The following is an 18,139-nucleotide window of genomic DNA, read 5'->3' as shown; positions in this document are numbered from 1 at the left end:
AGTCAGTTTGAAAAATTGCTTTTATACTCTCAAATTCATTCCCTTAAAAATAGTATTTAATTATACAAATAAAATTAATCATGTCATCAAATACTGGGTTGCCTGAATTGCTGTGTACATATTGTCTTATTTGGTGTCTATAGAGAGGTGACAATTCAAGACAAAGGTATGGTCCCAGAGTACAAGTTAGTGTTCCGAGACATGTTCTAAGACTGGCACGAGGATGGGGAATGTGGTCCCCCGACCCTGGACATCCTGAGTCTACACTTCTGGGTTCACAGGTGTTCTTTTTTATATTTGAATAGCACTGCCAGCTGCAGGAACGCTCTGAGGTATAATTAACCCTTTTCCTGTTCTGGAAACTGAAACTCAGAGTGGTTAATTGATTTGCCCGTGATCACATAGCTTGCCTCAAATAGTTGCAATTATGTGTTTAGATTCCTCACCAACTGCTCTCCCACTTTACGATCTATTTCCCATTGCTGTAACACTGCTTGGAAAACAGCAGGGCCCATCAAATGCCCAACGATGAGGAGAGCACAACTGACACGCACATCCTCGTCAGTGATAAACGGCTGCTGCTATTTTCATCTGCAATGGCAGTTCTAATATCTTAGTATAAGTATTTTATGTAGTTAATTTTTTCTCCCTTTTTTTAAATTGCAGTTCTTCAGAACTAAAGGAAAAATGGCACTCTTCCCTTCAAAGGTATTTTTTCAGTATACATATTCTAAATCTTTGATCCACAATAAAAGATTGCAGATCTCTTCATGGCAGCACCCTCAAACTATTCTCCTTCTCTCTAGTAGAAGCTGTGCGAGCATCCTCAAATAACTCCTTGTTTAGATTTACCCGGCTGCTACTGCAAAAATGTCCTCTCACTTACATGCATGTTTTGCTTATTTTTGAGGAAGTTCTGCTTGTCACTCTCATCTTCCCCTTCTCTCCAACCTAATGATTGGGTCCAATGTTACTCTCAAAACACACGCTCAATTTCCCTAAGTGCAGGTTACTCTACTGAGTGATTCTCAAAGCAGCTGCTACTTCCTACCCTTGAACCCAGGAAGGTGCTGGGCTCTCCAACCAGGCAGGAAAGCTCTGAGGACTGGATCTACTGCCAAATCTCACATGACAGGGGCAACCCGTTATTTTCTGGGTCATGTCTTACTTTCATGAAGTATTTTTGCATATTCTTCCAACTCATAATTTGGTTTTGCCGAGTCTATTTATATGCTTTCAAAAATAACCAAGTAGACTGAAAATATTAGCAGTATAGATTATTTGAAAAGAAGCTAATAGCTAATCCATCCTACTCTATTTTGGGTTATTATTGAATGTGATTAGGTGCATCAATCTAGCCAAAGAGAAGGACCAGCCAGAGAGCATTCCCCTCAAAATCGTCACTGAGGACATTAAGAACTGTGTCTGTGTGAGTATTTTTAAGAGCAAAAATTAAATTAAATTCCAAGTTCTTTATTTGGGCAGAATGAAAGAGAAAGGCATAGACATAGACAGAGAGAGATGGAGGTAGAAACAGAGAGAGAGAGAGAGAGAAAGGGAGAGAGAAGGAAAGAAAAACAGGAAGGGGAGATGAGGGGGAGGGAGGGAGAAAGGAAGAGGGGGAAGAGAAAGAGAGAATTTAGAAGGTACCAAGTGGAAAACTGTATTTTCCTGTATCCATACTGTGACATAAAACGTGAATCCCAGGTGATATGAAGCAAGAGGAATCTATGATGGCTTCAGTGCTTAAGCATGAAAAGAATATTGCATGGTAAATATTCCTAATGTTTCTCTGGATCATGCTAATGGTAATTATAGTGGCTTGTTGTAATAAAGTGATTTTCACAACCAGGTATTTCCTATTAGAATGAAACATTTTTTCCAATTGTTGCTACATGCAGAGTGGCCTGGGTTGTTTCCACAGTTTTTTTCTTCCTAGGATGTTTTATTTAGAATAATTGTAAAGTTACAGAAAAGTTGCAAAAATACAAAAGGTATAAAGAACACCCATATACCCTTTAGCTAGATTCACCTATTTGGTTAACATTTTACTCCATTTGCTTTATCATTTATTTTGTTGTCTCTCTCTCCTTCTCCATATTGTGTATGAAGATACCTATTTTTGAGGGTCACACATACGTCGTGGTCCTTTATCCTTAAACACTTGGGTATGTCCTAAGCATAAGGGTATTCCCTTCTATAACAGCATACAGTTAGCGCCTTTAGTACATTGAACATTGGTATAATACTTGAAGCTACCATTCATGTTCCCATTTTGCCGGCTGGCCTCAGTAATGTCCCTCTTCTAGGAGAGAATCTACTGGAGGGTCAGGTATTAAAAATGCAGAGAAGTTTTGAAAAGTCTTTCATTCTGAGGAATGTCAGCACTAATTGAACTGAAAAGGTTGAGACTTTTAAGTGATCAGTATATTTCTACCTTATTTTGTTGATGCCACTGGGGAAAAAAACCATTCACCTCAGTTGTTTCTATAGAATTTGATCTCTGAAACTGTAGTGCAGGAGCCAAGACATTGACCCTGAGGAGCAAATATTCTGGGTGTTTTTCATATCACTTTGTTCTGTTATCTGTTACGGGAGCTCTCGATCACACACGATAGTATGTGAAGGTGGAAAAAGAGGCAGTTTAAGACAGTTATTTCCTGGCCAGTAGGAAAGCCGTGCAAATATTCTGATCTGTTTCTGAGTATCCAAGAGATGCTCTGTTTGAGGAGATAAGACTGGAGTGTTCCCTAGGAAAGCACACAGCCTGCTCTCATTTCACTTAGGGCAGGGGTTACAGTCAGAATTTTTCATGGAAAATCACCTTTAAATTTTTGAAAATGAACTTTAATTGCATAAACGTTACACAAAACAAACATTTCTAATGTTCTTCATTCATTCCCGAAGATCCAAATTTCCCTCTAATTCTATTTCATTTCACCATGGAGAAACTTTCCTTAGCATTTCTTGTTATGCAGATCTGGTGCCAACAGATTTTCTTAGTTTCTTTTATCTGAAAATGTCTTTATTTCACCTTCACTCTTGAAAGATGTGTTTGCTGGATGTAGAATTTTGCCTGCAATTTTTTTTCTTTCGGCGCTTTAAAGATGTTCCGCTGTCTTTTGGTCTTTATGCTTCTGATGAGTTGTCTGTGATCATTCAAACATTAATCATCTGCATATGATCTGTCATTTTTCTTCAGCTGCTTTCAAGATTTTTTCTGATTTTTGGTTTTTAGCAGTGTGGGTAAGTATCAGATCATGGTTTTCCTTGAATATGTTTTTTTGCCAAACAAAATCCTGTTTGGCATTTTCTAAACTTCTTGAGTTTTTAAATTTATGTCTTTATGAATGTAAATTATGTCTAAAGTTTGGGAAATTTTGGTCATTATTTCCTCATTTTTTTTCTTCCCCGTTTTTTCTCTTCTTTCTGAGATTCTAGTTACACGTATATCAGACACTTTGATGTTGTCCACAGGCCCCTCAGGTTCTGTTATTTTTTTCAATCTTCTTTTTTCCCCTCTACTCTTCACATTGGATAATTTGTATCATCTACTTTCAAAATCATTTCCTCTTCCATTTGTCATCTTCATTATGCAATTTAGCCCGTGTAGTTTCAATTTTTTTTTCAGATTTCAGATAAAAAATTTCTATTTTTCAATATTTTTAATTTCTATGCTGAGATTCCTATATTTTTGTTTATTATGACCATATTTTCATTTCTATAATTGAGCATAATTGTAATAGCTGTCTTTGGCTAATAATTTCAACGTTTAGATCATCTCAGGGTTGTCCTCAACTCTTGAGAATTGATCACATTTTCCTGGTTCTTCATATATCAAGTAACGCTTTAGTTCTTATGAAAAAAATCACATTTCCATTTTTTTCAAATTATTTGATGAAATAGTTAATTTTTTTAAGGCGTTTGTTTGCAAAGAGCTCGGTCTACTGGAATTTATCTGTTTTGGAGAACAGACAACATGCAGGAAGAAATACACACATCCTTGGAATGACTATTTTGAACATAATATGTTCCTTATGCCAGGAAAAACCGTTATCTTACAGACCAGATAAATTAGGGAGTGATGATTAGCATTTGAAAAGAGATTCTTTTACTTTAAAAAATCTTTCATGGGAGAGTTTTTGATTGTATTGAAGGGACTTCAGACATCTTAAAAACAGCAGCACCCTTACTTCTGGTTAGGTCCCGAGGGAAACCCCATGTTTGAATGCCCCCAGACACGTCAGCACAGGAAGCTCCCAGCATGCCTGCGTCTGGGCCCTCGGAGCTCTACCACTGGGTTCTGAAGCACTTTCTCATAATCCTTAGGGCTACAAGTAGTTGGAAATCAATGAATGCTTTCATTGATAGAAGTCCCATTATAAGCAAGTTTCAGGGCCATCTGTCATATCAAGCAATTGAATTCATACGAAGAAAAATACAATGAAAGGACAAGGAATGAATTACGAAAGGATTCCCTTTGTTTTTAATGTCATCTTCAAGCCTCTGAGTGTCCCCTTATGCTGTCTGTCTTCTTTAAGCACCGTTGATTTAGGACAGGGGCCTTCCTGCCTGATAATACTCCAAAACTATGTGCGCAGTCAGTGTTCTTGGTTACCGTTTGTCTTCTTTGAAAATGTCTTTTGGAATTCAGAGTTCAATAGATATCTCAGAATCCTATTAATTGCTTTCGGGTACTTTTCTGTAAACTGTCTTCCTATTTTAATGGAGCAGTTTCTCACTGTGAGGTGTGGCAGGGAGCTATTGTGAATACCCTAGTCACTGGCAGAGTTTGGAATGGAACTTGAGTTTCTCAAATTTTCAGTCTAATTTCCTGGACTCATTGGTTTCATTTAATTTTCTCAACATATCTTGACAATGAAAACTTAGTGACCATCATGCCAGACACAAAGAAAGTACTCACTAAAGAATAGCTTTTAAAAATGCCTTTTATAGCCAGTTCTTCTGATTTTACCAATACCAAGTATGTAATTGCAAAGAAATAAAACCATATTACAAAAGCACAACTCAGGAAGAGAAAGGGTTCAGCTCCTCCTTTTTAAACCACCCCCCCTCCATTACAGAAATAGCCTCAAGGTGCTGAGGACCAGCCCACGGGCCTGCCCGGAATTCTCAGTCTTTCTCCTTCTTGCTTAAGCTGTTATGTTTTTTGTGCCACAAATCCTTTCAGAGAAATGTTTGATTTACTGAAATGCTTCCTACTAGCCTCATGTTATACAAAGGAATGAAAGTAAATGGTATTTAGGGGTTCGTGCTCTGCATGTGCTGTGCTGTGTCACTACCTGAAAATGAGCTTGCCTTTAGAAAACGGATAGTAATTTGAGAAAAATTATTTAAATTTTTCAAATTTAAATTATAGCAATTTTTCACATTTATTTTTTACAGTCTGTAACTGTAACAGTGACCAATTCGGATACAGTGAATAACATTATCAACATGTCACTACCAATGCTTGGAATAACTGTAAGTTACCTGCAAACTATTTTTACTTCAAAACCAACTTTAATTTTTGAGATTTGTGTGTGTGTGTGTGTGTTTGCATAATGCACCACCCATCATGACAACTGATTATTATGGATTTCAAAGTCATATTTTGTCCCCCTTCAAATTTGGAAATTGAAGGCAGCAAAGCTATATTATTAACCTATATATGGTTGCTATTCTTGTATTCCCATTTTAAATTTTGTGCAAATGGAAAGTAATAGCATAATGAAATTGGGCTATAATTTTAGAGTGCTAATGGCAACATGCATTTTTATTGTATGTATTTTATACATGGACAATCACATAAGATTCTAAATATTTCCTCCTCCACTGGACTGTTCCTTCTGTATATTCTTTCCTGATTCCTCCCCTCCCATCGCCATTTGCCCTGGTTGTCATTCAAGGACTCAATCTCAGTATGATGAACCCTAAATAAGATGTTTTCTTGTGAACTTTGATATAAAGACCACCTGGCTACAGGCTCCACCCCATTGATGCAGACCCTGAGGATGAGTTGGCTAATGCCCTTTGTGAATTGGTAAAGGAGGAGACAAGTTCTGAATGAGACCACGAATCCGGGGGCGTTTGTGTCCACATCACTTTCATCCTGTTCTGCTTTTAAGTGTCTGCTCTTTGATACTTTGATGGAGCTGGTGTGAGCTGTTGAAATTCTTTTTGGTGAGAGATACATATGTTTGAGGACGAGGTTGTGTCAGGGAAAAGAGAGGGAGAGTGACATGCAGATGGACAGAAAACAAGGAAGCACTTGTAAAGCACGGCTCCTCAAATAAAATTCTCTGGAAATGTAAAAATGCCCTGCTACAGTGACAGGGCGTAATTACAAGACTTGTATTTAAAATTTGCCTAACCCAATGGTATAATAAAGCCTCTTAAAAGCTAAGGGCAACCAGAATTTTCCATAAGGAGCCAATGATTTCTGTACAAGCAGAATTAATAATAATACATTTTAAATGAATTGGAATTTATATGCATGAGTAAAGCACACTTCTGCATTGATTTCTAACCTAGAAGATGTGTACACTCTGAATAACAATTAAACCTTGGAAGAGAGTGAGTGTTTTGAGGGATGAGGTTAGGGAGATTGATTAATGATATAGCTCATTTTATTTCATGATTTTAATTTTCCTTAGCGTAAAGTGATCAATCTCACTAGACAAAAAAATTTCTATTTTAATGAAGAGTTGGGCTTATTTGGCTATATATGTATGCCTGATTGAAGAGATTACAACACAGTGTTTCCAATCCCTACCTTAAAAGAAAAGGTTTTTATTAGCTCTCATTTCCTATTTGCAACACAATTTTGAGCAGATTTAGCTGTGCAGGCACGTGTGTGTGCCTGTGTATGTGTGTGTGATGGCTGCCATAGCTGGGACTCTCCTTCAGAAGGGCTAGACTGATTTTTAATCGGGAGTCAAGGGCAAGCACGGTACCTATCAATCACCAACAATTCCGTTTCAAACATTTTTTGCTTTATCCTCTCTTGGAGAACTCTTTAAAATAATTCAGCTGTCTTTATAATTTTGACTTGTTCGTTCCGAGTAGGCTTTACAGCGTTACTGGCAATGATTCTGCTGGGAGTGGCTGTGCTCTGCATCTGACTTGTTCTCTTGGTTACAGTTCTTGTGGCTTCTTTCCCGTGTCTGCACCAGAGTCAGTGCGCTGACTTCACTGGGCCATCTCCTCAAGGCCTCCTGGGCTTTCGCCTCCTTTAGCTCAGGGTTGCTGAGCCATCGAGGCCTTTCAAGCTTTACTTTCATGGAACAGTCATGGCAGGGTGTGTGGCTCTCTGGACAGCATGCTTGTCTGGGCAGGGACATTTGAAGGCAAAAGCCAGCATTCTCCAAGGAGTCTGGAGATAGCAGAAGGCAGGACTCTCAAGATTAGACTTTTCCTCCTTAATAAAGGGGGCATAACTGTGATTTCTTTTGCTATCGGCCATGCCCAAATTGAGGGGCTGACTGCATTGTGGTTCCATAGATCCTTGGCCTTCATGAACGGGGACAAGAATCAGGGAGGGTCTATTGGAGGCTGTGAGAGGGATAAGGGGTTACTGAAATCGGCACCATTGACTCCAAAAAACTGTAGCCACCCCCATTGACCAAATAGCATTTATACTGGCCCCAATTTTTTCTTTTTGGAAGCAGAAATGCTAAGGAACTGGTACCTGCTGTGAAAGATTTAGTGTGACACATAGTTCTTTTTGTTTCCAAGGGCTCTGAGAAAGATTACCAGCTGTGGGTCAGTTCCGGCAAGAAAGAGGCCCCATGCCCACTCACTGGTAAGTGTCTGGGAACATCTCAGAGGGGGCTGATTGGGTAGAAAACTGCAACTCTGAAGTCTCCAAGGAACGGTTGCTCAGTCTCAAGCTCCAAGACCCTTAAAAGTGAAAATCTTATGCAATATTCCTTCCTACATTTATTAAATAATTACTAAGCACTTACTCTATCCCAGGCACTGATAACATCTCTTCATTCCACGGCTTATGGTCTAGTTTGTGGGAAATGTGAGTTTTTCTTCTTTACTTTTTTACTTGACAAGCAGAGCTGTCTTGAAAAACTTATACATACTTACTTCCTCAGGTATGATGGCAACCTGGATCGGAATTTCTTTTCCCATCTATTTATTTTTTTATATTCCAGTCTTGAATTCCTCTGTTCCATTTCCTAACTACTAAGTAGCCTCTATTTTGTGAGAATCTTAAAAAATCCAGCCATACCTCTGAATCCAAGTACAAATATTTATTTAATACTTGCTCTGTGTCCGAAACTTTTCTCAGCATCATAAGGAAGATGAGATAATCGTAGTTAACTCCTCACATCTTCACTGACTAAACCACCGGTACTTTGCTGTTTCTCAGGCTGAGTTTTCTAGCATTGTTCTTGAGGTTATTGATAAATCGATTACACCTCTCCTAAAATCGTTATTAGAGCAAGTGAGCTAAAAGAATAATAATAATTCTTGGATCAGCAAATTTGTTCAGTGTGGAAAATAGAGGGACTAAGACAAGGGAAGGGACAGGCTCTGTCGCAGACCTGGCAGGAGGTCTTCTCAGCCTTCACGGAATTGAAGAGAGTGAGGACCTTGCTCTGGACGAGCTTGGGCTGAAGGGAGTGTTGTGGCTGGTTTGATCTTCTATCCAGACCACTAACACTGTCTCCCTGTCGGCAATAAGGCTGTTTTGCTTTCTTCTCATTCATGTGTTCACTGCAGGAGCACTTTGAATTTCCTTCAAGAACTTTTCTTTTGCGTTCATGACTTGGCTAACTCTCTGGTGCCAGAGGACTAGCTCTCAGCCGCCTCAGCTTTCGACATGGCTTCCTCAGGAAGCTTAATCATTTCTCACTTTTCATTTAAGGTGAGAGGTGTGTGACTCTTCCTCTCATTGAACACTTAGAGGCCATTGTAGGGTTACTAGCTGGCCTAATTTCCATATTGTCATGTCTCAGGGAACAGGGAGGCCTGAGGATATGGAGAGAGAGGGGAATGTCAGGTCAGTGGAGAGGTCAGAACACACACACATTTATCCATTAAGGTCTCCATCTTAGATGGGCAGTGTTCATAGTGCCCCAAAACAATTACAATAGTACCATCAAAGACACTGATCACAGATCACCATAACAACTATAATAATCATGAAAAAGACTGGAATATTGCAAGAACTATCAAAATATGACACAGCGACATAAAGCGAGCAAACACCGTTGGAAACATGGTGCTGATCGATTTGCTTGACATAGGGTTGCCGGAAGTTCTCAATTTGTAAAAAGCACAGTATCTGTGAAATGCAATTAAGGGAAGCACAATAAAACTAGGCATGCCTGTATTCTTCAAGAATGAAATCCACACCACACTGTTGGGGAAAAGTGCAATTCTCCACAGAGAACTCTATGGAGAGGAAGCAATTTAAAGCATGGAAGAGCAAAACAAATCACATGGCAGGCAACTCCCGGTGATGTTGGGGGCAGTTTTCCACTCTGTAAACACTGTTTTGCACTTTGCTTCTGGGTTTCCAACACCGTGCAGCCTTCCCTCTGATGGCTGCCTGGCAGGGCCCTGGGAGGGTGGGCAGCCGTGGGAGGGCAGCTGAAGGCACAGAGCCCTGCTGCTCTTGAGGAGCCCTTGTCTTTAGAACTGACAAAAGGAAACAAAAAATCTGTGTTAAAATGACATTACAAGTGAGACAACAGTGATCACAGCAATTCTGAACATATATGGTCTAATTCTTTAAAAACCATTGACCACCAATGTTTATTAATATATTTTCCTTGATCCTTATAAGTCTGTGTGAGGGTAAGCATTTAAAAGGATGAATGTCAGGCTCAGAGAGGTCAAGTAATTTGCCTCAGATGTATAGATCTAGTTAGTGTCAAGGCAGAAACTAGAAGGCATTAAATATTCTCGGAGGGAAACACAGCAAAAGTCAACATTGTGCAATGCACTTACGGATCTATGCATTCCAAAGAAAGCAACGTGGTTAAAAATCTTTTTCTCTTTCCTTTTTAAACTCTTTTGCTTGGGCACCTGCTTTTTGCAAGGTGTCACCCGTGAGGGTGCACGTGGCACTCGGTCGGGAGCACAGCCTTCTTCATCCAGAAGCTGCAGGAGAATGGCAGCACACACTGGTGTGGCCCACACGCTCACAGTAAGGAGGTTTGATCCTAATCCATCACCATAATCCTGATGCATAGTTAGGTTTTTCTCTGTACAGGACATGAGCATCCCTACATAATTAAAATGAGCCATCGTCCAGCCACTGGGCTCCTGCCACAGGGACCAGAGGGCTCCACCTTCCAGGAGTCCCCAGACACGCAAGGCCAATTCATCCTGAAGGCAAGGCACCCAGCCAGGAACCAGCAGAGGAAAGGTGAGCCCCTCCCCTCCGGCAAGCGCCTTCTCTTGGCTCATGTCTCCACTTCCCAAACGCGTGACACAGAGCTGATTTTCCATGTGTGGGTGGAGGGCCCTTGTGGACAGGAACCCAGTACCCACCCAGAATCAAGCTTAGAGAAACTCCAAAGGTCTGAAATCAAGACCCAGCTCAATTCTAGGAAGGTTTTTTTTTCTTTTTTAATTCTTCTAGGTAGACAGTTGCTCCCTTCTCTGTATCCCCAGAGCACTGTTGCCATATAGTTCTGTGTCTGCACATCCATGTGTCTTCTCAGAGCATGTGCTTCTACAACCCGAGAACGTGCCTTCCCGATCTCAGGGATTTGTCCAGTATCTCGGTCTGTCACGGGAGGGGACCAAATGACCACATGTCTTAGACACACCTGGAATCAAAAACTCCAGTGGAGTGAAGAGTTATGGAATTGAACTGGACTCTCTTCTGGGCTTGGGCTGAAGTGGCCTTGGGATGCCAGAGAGAACTGGACTCTCAAGTCTGTTCCCACAGCAAGCTCGCTTTCCACGTCTGCTTCAGACCCAGGGCGAGACCAAAACTAGACTGAATGTTTACGGTCAGGGCTTTTTTATCTTCCTTCTTGTCATTTTTTCCCCTACCACTCCAATATTCTCCCATTGATATTTCTTTCTCTGAAGAAGACATTTTATTTATTTGGGAAGTATTTGAGCCAGAATAGAATTTCTACTTCAAAGTATTTTTATTATGATTGTTATTCTAGAAGGATAAATTTTCAAAAAATTTATTTTTTAATACACACACCCTAATTGGAGCATGAGGAAACACTAACCTAAATCTTGCCAGGACTGTTTAAAACTAGCTAGGTTTTGGGGGCCAGCCCGGTGGTGTAGTGGTTAAGTTCAGTGCGCTCCACTTCGGTGGCCCAGGGTTTGTGGGTTTGGATCCCAGGTGCTGACCTACACCACTCATCAAGCCAAGCAGTGGAGGTGACCCACATACAAAATATAGGAAGATAGGCACAGATGTCAGCTCAGGGCCACTCTTCCTCAAGCAGAAAGGAGATTGGCAACAGATGTTAGCTCACTGTCTATACTTTCTGTCTATGCTCATAGAGTAGCTGAATGTGTAGCTTTGTATCAAGGGATAGAGCACTCTTCTTCAGAGCATTCTTGTTTAAGCTGAATAATGGAATACATTTGGATAGTTTTAGAAATAATAAAATCAGGTTAAGAGTAGGAAAACCAGGTTGCATACAACAACTCAACCTATATTTTAACGTGTATCTGAGACAAACATTTGTACATGCAGACATATAGAAATCTTCTCCTGGAGTTAAAAATGTATTGGCTTGCTTCTCTCTTTTTAAAATGGTAGGGGTATCAAATGCCAGGCAGGAAGAAGCCTTAGTTAGGGGAGTGGTGGCATTCCTTCATGACGGCTACCTTCTGGAGGCAGTGAAATCAAACGGAGAATGGGGGTGGGGTCTGCTTTGGGGGGAGGAGACAGATGTCTAGGCCTCCTTAGGCCCTCTGAGTGAGGGAGATGAGATTTATCAAGGCTGCTATGAGCCATGCCTCATGCTGAGTGGGACCTTCTAGTATTTAGTCCAAAGAGGTGTAGGTAGCATCATTTACGTTAAAGTTGACCAAACCAAAGCTCAAAGAGTTTTCAGTAAACTTATCCGACTAAGCGGCAGAACCAGGAGCCTTCTGTTTCTTGGATCCTGCTCTCTCTGGTCCAGCCCCAGGAGCACTGCATCCACGTGAGTGGACATGGAGATGCACTCACTCCTTCCCAGGAAGGCCGAGTGGTTGGACGTTGAAGGCTACTTGGTGAAATGTTGCTTCACTGTTTATCCTTCTACAACTTGGCTCCTCTGTTGACATTTTTAGTATTTGGTATAAACATGTGATTTAAACAAATGTTAAGGTACCTTCTTAGGTAAACATTCATAGCTGAGCAGTAGAAACTTGGAACTCAGTTTTTCCTTGCTGATCACCTTTCCTTTGAAAAGCATTCTTTTGACAGGGGCTGTTGGGTTGTTAAAAATCATCTCTGGGTAGCTTTGTGGGGTGTCCGAAGAAACACAGCCACCTGGAATCTTACCACATAGCCAGCATTTAATGACTACTTCCCAAGGACCCTGACTGCTGATAGTCATCATGGAGCTGCCTGAACGTTGTGGCCCCCAGAGCAGAGGCCAGAGGTGGGCTGAGAAGTGGGCTCAGGCAGGTTGTGTCTTGAAAGGCAGATCCTTTTGCTGAAAGAAAGTTGACCATGGTTGGGCGTTCAGAAAGCAAACAGGGAATCTAAGAGTGGGAGGAGACTTACTATGAAAGTAGATGATTGCCAAACTCTGCTTGATTTGAAAACCAAACCTGGTTAGCTTTCGAAATGTGATCTGTCACCTGAATCCACTGTTCATACTAAACATCAGAAAACACGGACAAGTACAAGTGAAGTGTCTCATGCAACAGGCAGGAGAGAGCACTGCCTAGGAAGCATTTCCCCTGGAAGAAGTGACCCCGAGTCTGAGCAAGCCTCTAGGTTTGCAGGATGAGGGGAAGAAGAGCACATTAACACCACAAGGATGCAGTTGGCCAATTTCCAAACGTGGGAAATTCTGTGCAAAAGCTGACTCAGTTCCTCTTTCTTTTTGCCATTGCAATGAATGTGCCATAAGTAAATTAAACTAACTACTACTGATAATCTCACTTCTTCTTTGGATTCAGGCCAGAAGTCAGTGAGAATTAATTTTATGGGCAACTGGGCCCTCCGGCGTGGCTCCAGCACCTGCCAGGACCTTCTGCATGTGACGCCACCATCCCCAAAGCCAGGGCAGCTCTTTGGCATCAGCCTCGGGGATGTGTGTGAACGCGACAGCCTGCCCCCTTCTCTTCTGGTGGGTCTCATTTTGGTCTTCTGTGGCTTTCCTGAGGAGGGAGAACTCTGAGAGGTCAAGTGTCTCATTTAAATCTATCCCTAAATGGAGAAATCTTTAGACAGCCGCTGGCTTTGGGGGAAAAGCTTTGCTAATATTACGTCAAAGAATAAAATCTGATTTAGGTACTGCTGAGTCATAAAGCAAACACTACAAAAAAAAGATACCCATGTCCATTCCATAGGTTTCAGCAAAGACCCACATATGCCTGCTCAGATCAATGCAAATGGGCTCTATGTGGATGAGTCTCTGAGAGTCCACCCCGTCTCATCTTCTCTGAACTCCACAGTAGTCTTCAGCCTCCTTCAGCTGAGTCTACTCAATCTCACTCCTCAGAATCTCTCAGGTGATTTTGACCTGTATTTCCAGTGCTGAAGCATACAGACTCAGCCTCTGGCATATGTGGATCCTTTCATCCAAATAGGATGTGTCAAGTGACAGCCACAGAATTTGGCCTGTGTTAACTCAAGTTGGTGTATGGAATTGTCAGTGTCAACATTTATTGAGTGTCCAGTATCTCTCCAAGCACTCTACCAGATCTAGGGAATTTTAGGCTAACGATGAAGAAATGTGTCATGCCAGTCCCATGCTCCTACTACCTCAGTCCTTGCAAGTTTCACAGCAAATTTAGGGGGTAGCTATGATTATCATTATTCCCACTTCACAAACGAGAAAAAAAAAGTAACCTCACTAAAGTGTACACTGTGCCCAAGGCCACACAGCCAAGATGTAGCATTATAGGATTCGGGTCCCTTGGATTACCTGACTCCAATACCTAGAGCCTTTCTGCACCACAAGCAGAGGACATGAAGATGCAGCAAAAGGAAAGGAAAGAGTGATGAGAAGGGGATGTAATTAGAGGAGGAGGAGAGGGGTTTGGAGACCCCGATTTTAAAAGAGGGAAAGCAATCCAGGAAGTAGAAATGGGGTACGCAGCCCCTTAAAGGGGAATGAACAATGGGACACGGGTATGGCACGAAGATTTCCATAGCTGGGGAAGAGCAGCTATATTAGGGCACGATGAGGAAAGATTGGTGGAGTAGGAGCGGGTGATTCCACAAAGGCCTGGAAGCAGGGAAGTTTGATTCAAAAGTGTCAGTTCACTGAAAAGGAAAATCTGACTTAAAAACTGTTTGAAATGTTTCAGCATATGAATGTAGAAGGGATGGTTGGGTAGAAAATAGAGACACTGAGAAAAAAAATTATACGTTTGCTTGTGTGCCCCTCCCTCCAGCACTGCACCTCGCTTACCCCAGCTCAGACAAGGGGGGAGCTGGTGCTCTTGGCTCCTGGATATGAGGTGCCATTGATTTTTTCTTTCTCTTCTTCCCTATAGGATATGCTTTGCTTTCTTAAGCAAAAAGGGCCGCTCACAGAGGGCATATTCAGAAAATCGGCCAATATGAAATTATGCAGAGCCCTAAAGGAGACATTAAATGCTGGGGACAAAGTGAACCTGGACTGTGAATCTGTTCTTGTGGTCGCATGTGTCTTAAAGGTAGGGAAACTTCTAGCATTATCCACACACAGCGTATCTCTGAAGGTACATGCTCAATTTCCTTCACCGTGATTGCCCAGGAACCATAATAGGTATAATAGATTGAGAAACTGAAAAACACTTCACGAAGTCCAAATTTAAGGGCGTTAGTTTGGGTGTTAAAAGCCCCAAATGTTAGATATACTTTCCTTTTTCATCACACACTGCCTTCTCCTTCTTCATTCCTGAACATTATCCCAGAATAATAATAATAAAAATTCTAAACACACACTTAGATATACAGAACGTTTACCAGAACAAACATCCTGTTTTTGATGACTTCTTCACCATTGTCCGAATGAAAGCAAAGTTTACAAAAGAAAATTCGTATGAAACATTTGAAAATAGATAGAGAGGTTGACTGTAGTCAGTAAGCCAACATTTGTCATTCAATGAATCAAAAAATGCTCAATGAGTGACCAAAAGCTCCGTTCACTTCCTCATCCTTCTTTCGCCTGTCTCTTTTAATTTAAAAGTAGTGTAGGGGTGACTTCACTATTTTTTGCCTTCTTTCACCCTTACCAAATTTGGCATCCTTTATTAATGTTTGTTAAGCTTAACCCACCACCCACGATTATGGTCACACAGTAACAAGCTCCTACCACATGCTTCTTCTTATAAATCTGACTTTTAACGTAGGTGCAGCAACGAAAATTTGTTTGGAATTCTGAAAATTCAATAGATTTATACAAAAAAAGGTTTTTAAATGATACCGCTAAATCACAAATATCAGTTATGTTTCTATGAAGGGAATCATAGAACAGGGAAAGAATTGACTCAATCCATCTTGGTATTTGTTAACAGCTGTAAGGAGGAATGTCATAAGTAGAAATGACTACAATAGGTTATTAAAATTCTCTTATAATCGAGATTCCATTTGGTCTTTCCTTGTTCCCCATGATTGTTCAGCTCTGTCATAAATAGGGACAGTTCAGAAGTGGCTTAGAGTCGACCACTGTGACACTGGGATGATTAGAAATATACTCTAGGCATGCAAATAGCAAGTTGAGTGTTGCCTTCTGTTATGTGCCCACCTGGAACTGATTTTCCAGGAGAGTTAGAGTTGCCCATCAGCAGAGTCTTGCCTATCTTTCTGTTATAAGTACAGACTAGCAAGGGTGTGGCCACTCGTGGGTATAGTTCTTAGACATTCCTAAAGTTGACTGATCTTGGTGGGGAATCAGACTTTGCAACTTGGCTTTGATAATACCATGCCCAATGAACTGGGGTGTTGACCTAAACCAGAAATGAGTACATCATCAGGACCACATTGAGTTTGCCATTGAGCTGTCTAAAAACAGAGGTCCAGCAGTGAATACCCTTGGCATATTCTGCTCGGGTCATGTTCTGGCTTCACCACACAGCCTCACCAATGGGCTCCCACAGAACAGGGTTCAGGAAACAGAGAGGAGACACATGCTCTGAGTGCATGTAGTGTGGTACGCATAAGGCAAGGGCCCTCCTGCACGTTCCCAGACTCGAACAGCCGGCCAGAGTTGGACTGCTTCCTCCCTCCAAATATATTGGAAGCACTCCATAGGAAACACGGTGAAAAGCACTAACTACCATGGCTAGCTACAATACCATGGGTACCACACACCAATCAACATAGTCAAAGTGAGAGGACTGGGACTCTGTCCATTGGCTTCTCTGCTCTGTCCCCAGTGCTCACAATAGTGCCTGGCACTAACAGCAGCTCAATAGGGATTAGCATGAGTGAACCATCATTAGATTCTAATTAGGATAGTTGCCCTGAGGCACTTCTCCAGCAAGCCACCACTAAGAGAAGGCATGTGTTGCTGAGTGAGAACAATGGAAGCTAGGTGTGCTTGGAAGCTAGCAAGACAATGTGACAACTTCCCCTCAGTCTTGCACAAACATTAAAGCTTCGTAAATTTTAATAGGCCCAAGTCTACGATGTTAAACTTGTTCCTCAGCCCTCTAAAGTGACAGGTGTTCCAGGCCTCCACATAGGAAGCTGACATTTGTGCATCTGTAGCCCTGATACTCAGAGGCCTGAAGTTGCGATGCATCTAAGTTTTTAGTAAGTTTCTTCTTTTGGAAGGATCTGTATGTCCCACTCACAGACTGTAAGGGGTAACACATTGTTACCCATTGGGGATTTTAATATATTTCCAATGTCTGCTGCTTCCCGGTCTGCAGGATCGAACGTTCATACAGTTAAAACCAGGATGAACGAGGCTATTGTGATGCAGTGTTCTCCCAAGGAGCACACATACCTCAAGTCAGAAGGCTCAGTTCTCTCTTAATATGTGTGCGAGAGCACGAGGGTGTGCGCGTTTGGTTTGTTTCAGAACTTCTCTTGCTTGAGTTAAGAGTAAGCACTGTGTCTCAAATGGGGATGGGTATTTCTTCTCAAGAAACTAGCAGGATTGAGGATGACGTCTCACCGGACCTTGTCAGTTTCTACTAGTTTACTCAAATGGACACCAAGAGGAAGTTCCAGGTGATAGAAGGGGGCTTTCTCTTTGCTCCCACTGTGGCCCACTCTGCTTTGATGCTTCTAAGTTTTAGAAGTCCGAGCACCCACTTCAGGGTGTGCAAGTCAGTGGAGAGGTGGAGCTGAGCGCTGCGTGGGTCACAGTGTGGGGAGCCTGAGAAGGAAGTGGGGACAGAAACTCAACTTTTCAACTCCATCTTTTCCCTGTAATTTGTCCAATATGTATTTGCCATAAGAATAATACTCTTGTTTTGATGTGTGTAAGGATTTTCTTCGAAACATCCCAGGGAGCGTCTTTACATCTGACCTCTATGCTAAATGGGTCAGTATAACTGATGGAGAGAATGAGGAGGAGAAAATCGCTGCCACTCAGAGGTAACGATGCCATGATTACTCTACTGGGGCACACCTCCAAAGTACAATCAACATACTCTTAGGAAAATATTAGCTTATACTTTACAGCTTTGTCCACTAAAATAATGACCAATGCCAAAGAGTTTGATTTGACCACTCCCATGGAGGCCAGTTCAAAAATAATGGCATGCCTTACTGCTCTTATTGAGTTCTTGTTCTTCTCCTAGTCTTGTTAATAAGGAATCCTTGACCATTTTATACCTTCTGAATATGTTATCGGTGAAAATAATCCATAACCAATCAATAAATGAAAATTTGGGTGAGTTTATTCTGAGCTTAAATTTTAGGATTATAACCCGGGAGGTCTTTCCACAAAGGAACAGAGCACTCCAAAGAAGTGGGGGTACATAGGGTGGTTATATACCTTCAAAGAAGGTGTTTCACATGATTGAAATGTCC

General features: G+C 41.5%; 1 protein-coding gene across 1 annotated transcript in view; it reads left to right on the top strand.

Moving 5' to 3' along the window:
- Positions 1 to 18,139, top strand: part of LOC100053822 (rho GTPase-activating protein 20-like) — an 86,827-nt gene that overhangs the window by 56,407 nt on the left and 12,281 nt on the right. The window contains exons 8-15 of the mRNA XM_070261162.1: positions 667 to 708; positions 1,345 to 1,429; positions 5,407 to 5,484; positions 7,738 to 7,804; positions 10,235 to 10,390; positions 13,120 to 13,289; positions 14,665 to 14,826; positions 17,592 to 17,701. Of these exons, the coding sequence (XP_070117263.1) occupies positions 667 to 708; positions 1,345 to 1,429; positions 5,407 to 5,484; positions 7,738 to 7,804; positions 10,235 to 10,390; positions 13,120 to 13,289; positions 14,665 to 14,826; positions 17,592 to 17,701 (870 nt within the window). The remainder of the gene's footprint in view (positions 1 to 666; positions 709 to 1,344; positions 1,430 to 5,406; positions 5,485 to 7,737; positions 7,805 to 10,234; positions 10,391 to 13,119; positions 13,290 to 14,664; positions 14,827 to 17,591; positions 17,702 to 18,139) is intronic.

This window comes from Equus caballus, chromosome 2 (assembly GCF_041296265.1).
Source record: "Equus caballus isolate H_3958 breed thoroughbred chromosome 2, TB-T2T, whole genome shotgun sequence".
In the NCBI taxonomy this organism is placed as follows: Eukaryota; Metazoa; Chordata; class Mammalia; order Perissodactyla; family Equidae; genus Equus; species Equus caballus.
Note: the sequence above shows the minus strand (reverse complement) of the source record. Positions and strands in the feature narration are given on the sequence as shown.